A 12,287-nucleotide genomic window follows, 5' to 3' on the forward strand; every position below is an offset into this window, starting at 1 on the left:
ATCCTTGTATGCCAGGTATACAGAGGAGTAGGGGAATTGTTGTTTCAACACTGGCAGCCAAAATGTCTTGGCCCAGCCTTGAGCATCCAGCATCAACATATCTTGAAAATGCAGCCTTTGAGATAATCCCAACACACACAAACACACCCTCTCGAAAATTAAAGAAAAAGCTAGAAAATTCTAAGGATACTTTTTGGCTGAATTATCTGACCCATTCAACCTTAGGCACTAGGTTTTGGGAGATGGGTCGCGTGCTACAGAAAACCTTCTTCAGAGCCTCCTTGACCTCTTGATTTCTCAGGCAGTAGATGAAAGGGTTCAACATTGGTGTTACAATGGTGTATACAACAGAAACTAGTTTGTTAAGATCGAAAGGATGGATCCTCTTTGGTCGTGCATACATGAAGAGAGTAGCTGAGAAGAAGATTGTGACCACAGTGAGGTGAGCTGCACAGGTAGAGAAGGCCTTCCTCTGGCCCTGGGCAGTAGGAATACCTAAAATGGTGCCAATAATGCAGATATAAGAAATAATGGTTACTGAAAGTGGGATTAACAGAATTATCAAGGCCAAGACAAAGTCCACTATTTCAGCCACTGTCATGTCTTCACATGCCATATTTAGTAAGGGTGAAATGTCACAGAAGAAGTGGTTGATGATGTTAGGACCACAAAAGGGCAGTCGAGATATGAAGACAACCTTCAGCATTGAAGCCAAGAATCCAGTTAGCCATGACCCAACTGCTAACTGCATGCAGAGGTGTTGGGTCATGATGGTTGAATAGCGCAATGGATTGCAGATGGCCACGAATCGATCGAAAGCCATAACTGCCAGAAGAAAACATTCTGTACATATGAGGGAGCTGAAAAAGTAGAGCTGGGTCATGCACCCTTCAAAAGAGATGGTGTTTTCTTTCACTAGGAAGTTGACCAATAGCTTTGGAACAATCACACAAACATACCATGACTCTAGGAACGAGAGGTTGGTGAGGAAGAAATACATGGGTTTATTAAGACAAGGGTTGGTTTTGATCACAGCAATGATAACAATGTTCTCCAGGAGTGTCAAAAGGTAGGCAACAAGAAATAGGACAAACAGAAACCCTTGCAGTTCCATGGTAGCTGGAAATCCAAGCAAGACAAATTCTTTGACAGTGCTCTTATTCTTATGGTCCATGGATCTAAAAGAAAGCAAAAGGTGTAAAAAGAGTAAGAAGGTGGCAATTAAGAAAATATATCAGTAGGATGCAGTAAGAGGGTACAAAAGAGAGAATGTTTAAAAGGAAATCTCTGAGAACTCTGAAGACAGGGCATCCATATGTTACAATAAGGCTGATTTTGAAATTAATAGATTTCAACCACAATGCTTATTTCCTTTATCTGTTTCATTCATCTACATTGTTATATTTTAATTTGAAACATAACGTAGCAATAGCATTTACACTTCTATACTGCTTATCAGTGAACCTAGCACTCTCTAAGCAAGTTACAATACAACACACCTATGCTGGGAGTGAGAAAAGAAGAAAAATACAAAATTACTCTTTAGATTCCTAGTATGATTGCCTAAAATTTCACGACTCTACCATGAAATTTTCTAGGAAACAGAAAGCATTTTCCCCATCTCTTTTAAAATGGTTTTTGCAGTAATGCAGAAGACTACAAATTCTCCATACTTTTGTTATTGTGAGCTGCCAAACCCTGAACCTATTAGCACTTTGTCAATCAATCTATTGGTTAAAAGTAAAGCTATTCCTCAAAACCTTCAGGCCTGAGGCAAAAAAGATAAATACATACCAGAATTACATGTGAAAACAACTAAAAATACAAATTAAGAAAAATCAGACCAGACTGATTTATATCATATGGTCTGCAACCCGCCATAGGATATTATGAAAAAGTGCACAAATTTATTTCTAATCACCTTACCTCTAAAGTCTATAGCTAAATTGTCATAGCATACAAGAAAATTACTATTTTAATATCTAAGATCTAGAAAACTACTCTGTGATTCTGGAAGTCTTAAACAAAAATTGCATGTGGAAATTGTTTATAAAATAATACACAGAACATGCAGAATAATATACTGTACACAAAACACATGGGATGATTTTTAATGCATACATGAAAATTCACTGAAACTCTGGTAACTGCTGTCCAAAAGGGCCAACATCTTTGAAAAGCTTCCCTTAGAAAGTAACAAGTAAAATCTTGGAAGTGCTTTTATTATTATTATTATTCTTTCATTATCGCTCATCCCAGATTAAAAAGACACCATCATGAGGTGCTAGCATTCCTAATAATTCCTACAGTTAGCAAGATTCTTTATCTGATTCAAGCCTTCAGCATCCTCACATTCTTTTTGATGAATTATATTCTAATTGTACCACTCCTCCACCTTACAAAAATCTTCTAGGTTGGCCAGTTCACATACCATTTATTCTAATCCTACAATCTGGATTGTTTCTGCAGCTGGGATGAGTGGATTAGACCACATTATGCTTCAAGAAACTGATGGCTGTGACGCCATCAGAGTGTGTGTTAAAAACTGCACTCTGCCTGCAAAAAATGCATGTAGAACTATCAACCTTTGATGCAATTTAAATCTGCCATTTCTGTCAAGCCTCTACTATATTTGATTTCCTGTCATCACTCTTTCTGTTTGCTCTCAAACAACATTTTAGTGCTAAATGTAATGTAGAATCACAATTTACATTTGTTAAATCAGAAAAGCAATATAAGACAAACAAGCACAAGAACAAAATCAGTTGAATCATTTACCTGAGTTACAAGTCAGCTTCCAAAGAATGCTTCACATTATCTTCTAGACAACATTTGGATATATTTTGAGCACTTAAAACCCCCCAACCCTGTGTAGTTTCTGAAAGAAGATGAAGTTAAATTTGGGGCTGCTTTTCAAGCACTGCATCTTGATTTTCTCAAAGTGGAGCTGTACCTGACCAAATATCTGTTAATCCAATAAAAGAGCTATTTTAAGAAGGAGCTATAATGAGATACTCTCACAATGCATTCAGATTGCATTGTTCAGCAATAACAATGTGTTTGCTGGAACTGTATAAGAATTTAGAGCTGAAGTTCTACTCCTAAAATCCTCAAGGGAGCAAAGAAAGTTTGCTTTCTGTGTTCAGGGAATGACTTGGTAAACTTTGCAGACATGATAGTAATTCAGAGTTCTGCCTTGTTATTTGACCTTTTGAGATCCTAGTAGACATATTGTGGCAGCAGTTTACAAACTCCTGATGCATTACTGTAATTACCAAACATGGACCAATGCCCATTTACATAGTCAGGAACTTGGACAAGAAGAGAGGATTAAGAACTTAAGAGTTTGTCAAACATTGGCTCTCAGATCTAACACATACGTATATCGTCAATAATAAATATACAGAAATAAAGAAAGAGTATTGAATTGAAGAGTATTGTTCCTAGGGATGCCATATCCCACCTGGGGGCGGGACTTTCCCAGTTTGGGGCAGGTCCACATGGTCCCGCCCCGGTTTGGCCCCGCCCTGGGATTCCCCCCCAGCGAGGCCCTGGAGCCGGCTCCGCAATCGCGGAGTCCTCCCAGGCCTGGTTGGGGCTTGGGCGACGCTGTCTCCCAGGCCCCAGCCAGGCCTTGGAAGCGGCTCCGCGATCTTGGAGTCCTCCGAGGCCTGGCCGGGGCTTGTGAGATGCTGTCTCCCAGGCCCCAAGGAGGCCCTGGAAGCGGTTCCGCGATCGCAGAGTCCTCCGAGGCCTGGCCGGGGCTTGGGAGACGCTGTCTCCCAGGCCCCAGAGAGGCCCTGGAAGCGGTTCCACGATCGCGGAGGCCTCCGAGGCCTGGCCGGGGCTTGGGAGACGCTGTCTCCCAGGCCCCAGGGAGGCCCTGGAAGCGGTTCAGCGATCGCGGAGGCCTCCGAGGCCTGGCCGGGGCTTGGGAGACGCTGTCTCCCAGGCCCCAGGGAGGCCCTGGAAGCGGTTCCGCGATCGCGGAGGCCTCCGAGGCCTGGCCGGGGCTTGGGAGACGCTGTCTCCCAGGCCCCAGGGAGGCCCTGGAAGCGGTTCCGCGATCGCGGAGGCCTCCGAGGCCTGGCCGGGGCTTGGGAGACGCTGTCTCCCAGGCCCCAGGGAGGCCCTGGAAGCGGTTCCGCGATCGCGGAGTCCTCCGAGGCCTGGCCGGGGCTTGGGAGACGCTGTCTCCCAGGCCCCAGGGAGGCCCTGGAAGCGGTTCCGCGATCGCGGAGTCCTCCGAGGCCTGGCCGGGGCTTGGGAGACGCTGTCTCCCAGGCCCCAGGGAGGCCCTGGAAGCGGTTCCGCGATCGCGGAGTCCTCCGAGGCCTGGCCGGGGCTTGGGAGACGCTGTCTCCCAGGCCCCAGGGAGGCCCTGGAAGCGGTTCCACGATCGCGGAGGCCTCCGAGGCCTGGCCGGGGCTTGGGAGACGCTGTCTCCCAGGCCCCAGCCAGGCCTTGGACAAGGTTTAAAAATGTAGGACCTTTTTTTAAAATTTCCTGGCCAGGAAATTAAAAAAAGAAAAAGAAAAAAAGGTCTTACATTTTTAAACCTTGTCCTACATTTTTCCCGGTTTGGAGGTCATCAGGGATGGCAACCCTAATTGTTCCAGATAACCAGTTCTCAGTTACCTAAGTAGGGAACCCAATATATTCATACAACCTCATTTCCTGTTTTGTGGGACTTTTAAATATCAGGGATTCTGGACAGTTTCTCTCTCTGATAAAGTGGCTTGGATTTGAGGTAGGCCAAGTTGAATCAGTGTCAGTCTCTTCCATCTACACCCACCAAGCTGAATAGATACAGCTATTCCCAGGGTGAGAAATACTATATTATACCTGTCTGCCACATAGTTTTGAAAGATAAGGAAACTGCCAGAAAAAAAGGAAGAGAAAATCCTTATTAAGCAGTGGTAATATGGCTGAAAACATAATAAATATAAGACTTTGAACCCTAGCACAGCAGTAAAATAGGGATTAAAAAACAGACTCTGAAGAATAAAGCACTCACAGTCAAGGGCTTGGATGATTATATATATATATCTGTTCCTTTTTTCCACATTTGACTCACCTGCCCCTTCCTCCCAAAAATCCCATCAAATTATTTCTGTAGTGAGTGAGGCCTTTTTTTTGGTAAAGGAAGTTTTCACTGTGCACAAATGTTAAAGTGCAGTCTAAAACTGGTCATAAGTAATTTTACACATAGAATGTGCAAAATTGAACCTCATTGAACTATTCACCCCAGCATATTATTCTAACAGATAAGTTAAAATAAGATTATATATTTTCATGTAAGACCTGGTGAACTTTCATTCTTCCATTCTTGGCCTCAACATGAAGGATGAGGTTTGTATGAAATTTTGCTTCTGTGAAGGTTTGTCAGCTCAGAACCATACCAGGCCCTGAGATTTTGGGCCAAATCTTAGCACCAAAGCCCCCCCCCCCCCCCCCCAGTGATATCCCAGTGGCAGAAGCTGACAAAGTCATTAGGCTGCATGGTACATGTAGCATAAACCACAATTGTTCAGAGAATGTCATTCCAATTACAATACCAAGGCCAGTCTGCATGGGCCAGAATATCAGAATACTCTTGGGAGCAGCCCAGGGTATTTTGGCCCTGAAGCTGCCCTGCCATCTCCTTGTTATCTGGCACTCCAAAGTGATGTACCATGCAGCTGTTCACGCACATGTCCTGCTATGCTGCTACCTGCTGTCACCACTGGCATGGGTCGCTCCTGCTGAAGCTGAAAATAAGACACCCAGCACTGATCAAATGTTTGATCTCCATGTCCTGATCTAAGAGAGAACAATTCATGTGGAAGGGAGTACCAAAGGGAGGATGCAGTCACCAAGAAGCCTCTCTCTTGTGTCCTCACCAAGCAAGACTGTGATGGTGGCAGAACTGAGAGAAAGCCTTATCTTGAAGATCTTAGGGCTCTAGCTGGTACATATGGGGAGATACGGTTTCTCAAATAGTCAAAATGTCTTGAAGGCACCCAACAACAGAATGTGAATCTAGGTTGCATAGTTAATTACCCACAATTGATGTCCATGCATCCAATGGAACTCAAAGACTAAACATAAAGCTAATGAAATATTTGGAATACAATTCTGCCTCTTTCGCTCTAATTTCAGAAGCTTCAATTAGTCCAAAATGCGGCAGCCAGATTTGTCACCGGCACATCTAGGTTTGACCATATAACACCAGTGTTAAAATCTCTTCACTGGCTGCCAATTAGCTTCCGGGCACAATACAAGGTGTTGATTTATTACCTTTAAAGCCCTACATGGCTCGGGCCTGAGTTACTTGCGGGAATGCCTCTCCCTACCAATCTGCCCCGCACTCTCAGAACATCAGGGAAGTACTTACTGGAACATCATAATACTAGGTTAACGACAACTTCCCATAGGGCATTTACAGCTGCGGTTCCAAAATTATGGAATAGCCTACCAGAAGAGATCCATCTCATCAATACCTTAGAGGCCTTTAAGAAGGCACTCAAAATGGATGTCTTTTGGTGGGCTTATCCATAGGACTCCATATAAAAGCTTATGATAATGTTCCACTCTCAACTATGATTATTGGCTACTGAAGAACTGTTTTTTAGAGAACTAATATGAATGTAGTAAATTCAGTATTACTGTTTTATCCATTGTATTTGTATTATTGTATTATTTTATTGATGTAATCCTGCCTCGATCCTTGGGAGAGGCAGGAAATATAAATAAACTTTATTATTATTATTATTATTATTATTATTATTATTACAATAAAAATAATAACTGCAAGAGTAGACCAGTGTTGTGCAATGTAATTACTCAAGTCACATGATCTCAGCCTCAAGGAAAGATGACGGTAAACCTCCTCTGTACAAAACTTGTGCAATAAACCCTATGATAGGATCACCATTTCTGATTTATGGTGATTCTATCTCCATAGGATCAGAACAAAAAGAAGGCACAGAACAAGGACTTAATGTGATATTTCCTGGACCAGTGATGATCCTTGAGTCTTTGGCTCCCAGTCTCTGGCATGCTCTTTCTTGCACATTGGGGAGAAAAAACATTTGCTGGTGCCCCACATCAGATATCCTGATAAACATTGGAATAGACAACTAGCATCATAGATCATTTTGTTCTTTTATGGGAAAGATGGGGCATAGGCCATGCAGCAGCCAAGGCTGAAAGCGTGTATGTGTGTATGTGTAAGTAAGTGTTTTGGGAGGAGTTTCTAGCATCAGTTTTAAAAAGCCCTGTTGATTTTAGCGGGAGGAGAAATCTATGCCACCTCCAGGAAAATGGAAAGGAGTGAATTGGATGAATTTGCACTTGACAAATTCTAAACCCCTCTTGTGATTTTGACCATAACAGACACATACAATGCCCCCTTTCAGCCCCAGCCACCACCAGAGTACCAACAGTGACAATACATGTTAGTGCAACAAGAGGCTTTTGAGAACACAATTTATTATCTTCCTATAGTAGAGTCTCGATTATCCGACATAAATGGATAGGCTGATATGCTGATGAAGCCAAGAGCTTTTCTCTCTTTCTTACAAATTTAATGGTCACTAGAGGTAACTGTAGTATCATTCCACATTCTACAAAAAACCTTTTTCAGGGCTTCCTTGACATCTTGATTCCTTAGACAGTAAATACAGGGATTTAACATGGGAGTAACAATGGTGTACACAACTGAAACAAGCTTATTGAGATTAAAAGAATGGATTCTCCTTGGTCGAGCGTACATGAAGAGGGTAGCTGAGAAGAAGATAATAACCACAGTGAGGTGTGAAGCACAAGTGGAAAAGGCTTTCCTTTTTCCTTGGGCTGTGGGGATATGTAAAATGGTTCCTATTATGTATGCATAGGACCCAATGGTGACAGACAGTGGAATTATGAGGATAAGGAGAGCAAACACAAAGTCCACCATCTCAGCCACTGTGCGGTCTGTGCAGGAGAGGTTGAGCAAAGGTGAGATATCACAGAAGAAATGGTTGATGATGTTTGGTCCACAGAAACTCAACCGGGAAATGTAAAAGACTTTAAGCATAGAAATGGCGAAACCAGTAAGCCAAGACCCGACAGCGAGCTGTAAGCAAAACCGAGCAGTCATTATGATTGGGTAGCGCAGGGGGTTGCAGATAGCTACATAGCGATCATAAGCCATAACAGCCAAGAGGACACACTCAGCACAGACTAGAGATATGAAAAAGTACAGCTGGGTCATGCATCCTTCATAGGAAATATTTTTGTTCTTTGCTAGGAAATTAACCAGGAGCTTAGGAACAGTAACAGAAATGTACCAAGTCTCCAGGAAGGACAGGTGACTAAGGAAAAAGTACATGGGTTTATGAAGTTGTTTGTTCATCCTTATCAATGCAATGATCACAATGTTCTCCAGCAGGGTGAGGATGTAGACAGTAAAGAATATTACAAACAGCAGTATCTGAAATTCCATGATAGTGGGGAAACCAAGGAGAATAAACTCCTGGACTCTGGTCTGGTTTTCTAGTTCCATGCTTGGTTAAATGATCTGCAGAAAAGGAAAGAAAGATCATGGTACAATGTGCAGGATGAGAGAGAGTCTTCACAGAAAACAACAACAACATTTTGATGTGCTCAAGGAAATCCAGAACCCAGGAAATGAAACAATGAGGAAAATTACATTGTTATGTAACTGAGGAAGTAGACCAAATCTATGAAAATGTATTCTACAGCTTATTTCACACAGTCTCAAAAGTGCAACAAGATCCCTTTGCCTACTGATATTCCAGAACAACATGGCTATGTCTCTACACTGAGATGTGATACACTGCAAATAAATAAATAAACAGCAGGGAATCTAAAGACTTTCCCCCCTGCAAATGTGGAAGAACATCCCCTGTCTACAACTGTCTCCCAAAATATGATTCCACAGAGTGAAAGGACTCCAAACTGTTTTTGGACATGAATGTATGAAGCAATAGATGGGTGTTATCATTGTGTTATAACACCATTGTGTTGTAAAAAAAACATACACTCTTCCAGTTTATTGTTTACATAGGGAGCATGGTAAAGGGACTACAACATTGGTTGTAGGTCTGAAAAGTCTATGGTGAAATCCCTGCTCGTGGGTAAAATCCCATGTAGTTAATTGGGATGCCTCAAGCAGGTCGCTATTTCTCAGTCTACCTAACTTTACAGGGTTAAAATACAACATAGGCCACTTTGCAAGAAGATGTTGATACATCCATAAAATAAATAACTTAAGATCTGAATCTAAGAGTATACACCTATACAATTCTTGAACATTTCAGCTTTGCTCTAGCTACAGTCTTCTATTCACAAGTTGTGAGATAGTTGTATTATCTATGGAAGGTGCAATATCTATATGCATACTGAGTGATCAATTACATTTTTATATGACCTAGTAGACAAAGACTTCTGAAAGGGTTACAAAATAGAAGGTAAATAATTAAGAGTCAGAATAAATACTTCTCAACCTCACTTATATTATAAGACATAGCCATGTTAGTCTGGAAAATCAGTATGCAAAGGGATCTTATAGCACCTTTGAGACAAACTGAAAAAGAGAATTTAGCAGCATGAGCTTCCGTAGATTTGAGCCTACTTCCTCACATCCATGTCCCATACATTTGAGGAACTATGATATTAACTCCTCTCTTTCAGTTACTTTAAAGTGCTACAAAAAACCCTTTGCATATTTCCAAAATGCAATTTAAAAAAGGAAAATTGTCTTAATTTGTTTTCTTTCCTGTGTAGGAAATGTGTAAGCTTTGCCAATTTGACCATCATTTTTCCATTCAAATAATTAAAAACATCTAAATAGAGGGGAGAATAAACATATTCTGCAACAAACAAACAAACAAACAAAAAACATCTGGACGTTATGGATGAAATACTTTCAATTAATGAAATAAAATGTATATACTTACAACCTGCAGTGGATGGGAATGTCTGAAAACAATGGATGCATTCAAATAAAACCCTTATCATAAAATTTCCATAAGAGTGCATCAAGAACAAAAAAAAAGAAAGAAAGCAGAACATAAATGCAAAATTTGCAGATATAACATACAGACTATAGTAGGGTCATTAATAGATCAGCTTCAGCTACAGAACTTGTGAGACGTTCTTCAATCCTTTATTCTTTCAGTAAAATACTGCATTTAGCTGTGCTCCGTCCAGTAGGTGTGTCTCAGTTTCTTCCAGTCTACTAATGGCACATCAGGATCTGAGATTGTCACAGTCATGTAAACAATAACTGAAGTTTCATCAGTTCATTTTCTCTTAGAGCTTCTTATTACAGTTGATCATTTGTATAAAACTCCCCCCCCCTCCTTCAGGAAGTAAATTAGGAAGACTATGGTTTGGAGGAGACAAATGCCTAGGGCATGACAGTTAAAATGAGTTCGGCAAAGGTCTTACAGTGAAACAAATTTATCTTAATTAATCTTTGTATCCTACTTTGATACGCTGGAAGCCGCATCGGAAGTAGCAATGCTGTGTGCGCTGCCACGTGCCGCCACAGATACGAGTCCCATTCACATCTGTGTTTTTTTCCTTATGTGGGGTGGTGGTGGTGGCGTGCTGGTGGTGGTGGTGGTGGTCGAGAACAGATCCCCCTCATAAGGGGAGGGCAGACCGTATTATTTGTATCCTAAAAGTCAAGATGATAATTATTAAGGGGCAGAACAGATGGGCATGAAAAAGCAGCTGAAACCTGCATTTTCTGGAAGCAGGTTGAAACCCTGCAGTCCGCACTGGCCACTCCCAAGGCAGCTCCAATGCACATAATAATAAATAATAATAAAAGTTTTATTTTATTCTCAGGCAGAGAAGTTCTTAGCCTGAGAATTCTAAATACCCCTCCTTAAAACTGCCAATCCCAGAATGCAACAGGAGGCAGCTAGAGGAGTCAAAGTGGAATAGTAGCACTTTAAGAGTACAGTGTGATAAACATCACAGTCATGCCCCCAGATGCCCCTTTCATCCCTTCACCCCATGCCGCTTCTTGGACTCTCTGGTTTATGTATGTTGTGCTTTTAACCATTGAAGGTTAAACTTCACTTTTTTGCATTGCTGTCCCAACCTTTCAGGTATGCCAGCTTCCTCCTTTTTTTAATGTGCGCCTGCACCAGTGCATTTATATGCAGCTTTAGAGTTAGGTTTAGGATGGATCGCTCCTACAGAAACACTCTCATATTGGGATGTTTATATGCAAAGTTAAAGGTGCAGATTTTCTGGGCTAAGTCAGAACATCCCAGCTTCTTTTTGCTCCAGTTTTTAGCCCTGGAGTACGGCTTCAATCTGGTTTTTGCCCACTTTGCAGGTGTGCATCATCCAAACACCTTGCCTTTAAACAAGGTGAAAACTTTCATTTGAACCATCTGTTTCACCCTAAAGACAAACAAATGGACAAAGAAAGACAGGTTAACTGAACTATTTCAAACCAACATGCTGACTTTACATTGTTTGGTGAGTGGCTAGAGTAGTGTCAGCTGAGGCCATTATGATATGAAGAGATGAAGCAATAGGTATTGGAAAAACTAGACAAAGAGTTAATGACTACCCTTTCTCCTCGTCTTCTTCCTCATTTGTCTGAATTGATATATCAGCTTTCTAACAGGCCTACTAACATTATCAGTGTCTACTATGTTATTTCACCAGAAATTATCTGTCATTCATAATGGTTGACATGGTATTAAAGAGGTCTAGATAGATGACCTGGAGGTGGGTTGAACATCCCTCGGGTAAGATTTCACTTCAACACCACTATAGGATCAATACTGAGAAAAAGGGGCTTGTGACCATCTATTAGATGTATTTAGGTCATATCTCTCTCAGCATGGGACCAGAGGCAGCTTACAAGGCTAAAACAAGATGAAGTTTTCAGCTTTATATATTTATAAAAAATAAACCATAGTTAACCAAGTTACCACATTAAAATGCCATTGGATTTTTTAAAAGGGATTTTTTTAAAAAGGATAAAATCATTTTAAAAGTAATATATAAAAATGACTTATAAGGCTATGGAGAACTTTAAGAAGAATGAATGCAACAATACATATGTTGAAACTGTCATAATTGAGCAATAGTAGAATGATGCAGTGAGAGACAGTTCTTGATGGGCATATTTATGGACAACTTTGGAATGTCATTATTTTCATTCTCCTTAAAAATGACTTTTAAAGTTCCATTAAAGGACAGCTCCAAGCAGCTGCTTGAAGCTTGTGTACATTACTTAGATTAGAAATGGGCAACTGGCAGTGGTGCAG

The 12,287-nt window shown here is 41.3% G+C and overlaps 2 protein-coding genes across 2 annotated transcripts; both read right to left on the reverse strand.

Moving 5' to 3' along the window:
- Positions 1-202: 202 nt before the first annotated feature.
- On the reverse strand, positions 203-1,183 carry LOC149303402 (olfactory receptor 6B1-like). The gene has a single exon (XM_089480389.1). It carries the CDS (start codon positions 1,172-1,174, stop codon positions 203-205), a length of 972 nt encoding a protein of 323 aa, XP_089336515.1. The 5' UTR covers positions 1,175-1,183.
- Positions 1,184-7,567: 6,384 nt separating this feature from the next.
- Positions 7,568-8,527, reverse strand: LOC149303403 (olfactory receptor 6B1-like). The gene has a single exon (XM_089480690.1). The coding sequence runs from the start codon at positions 8,525-8,527 to the stop codon at positions 7,568-7,570; it is 960 nt and encodes a 319-aa protein (XP_089336816.1).
- Positions 8,528-12,287: the final 3,760 nt, after the last annotated feature.

The sequence above is a fragment of the Sceloporus occidentalis genome, unplaced genomic scaffold (genome assembly GCF_023333645.1).
Source record: "Sceloporus occidentalis isolate IW3139 unplaced genomic scaffold, rSceOcc1.0.p SCAF_14, whole genome shotgun sequence".
NCBI lineage: Eukaryota > Metazoa > Chordata > Lepidosauria > Squamata > Phrynosomatidae > Sceloporus > Sceloporus occidentalis.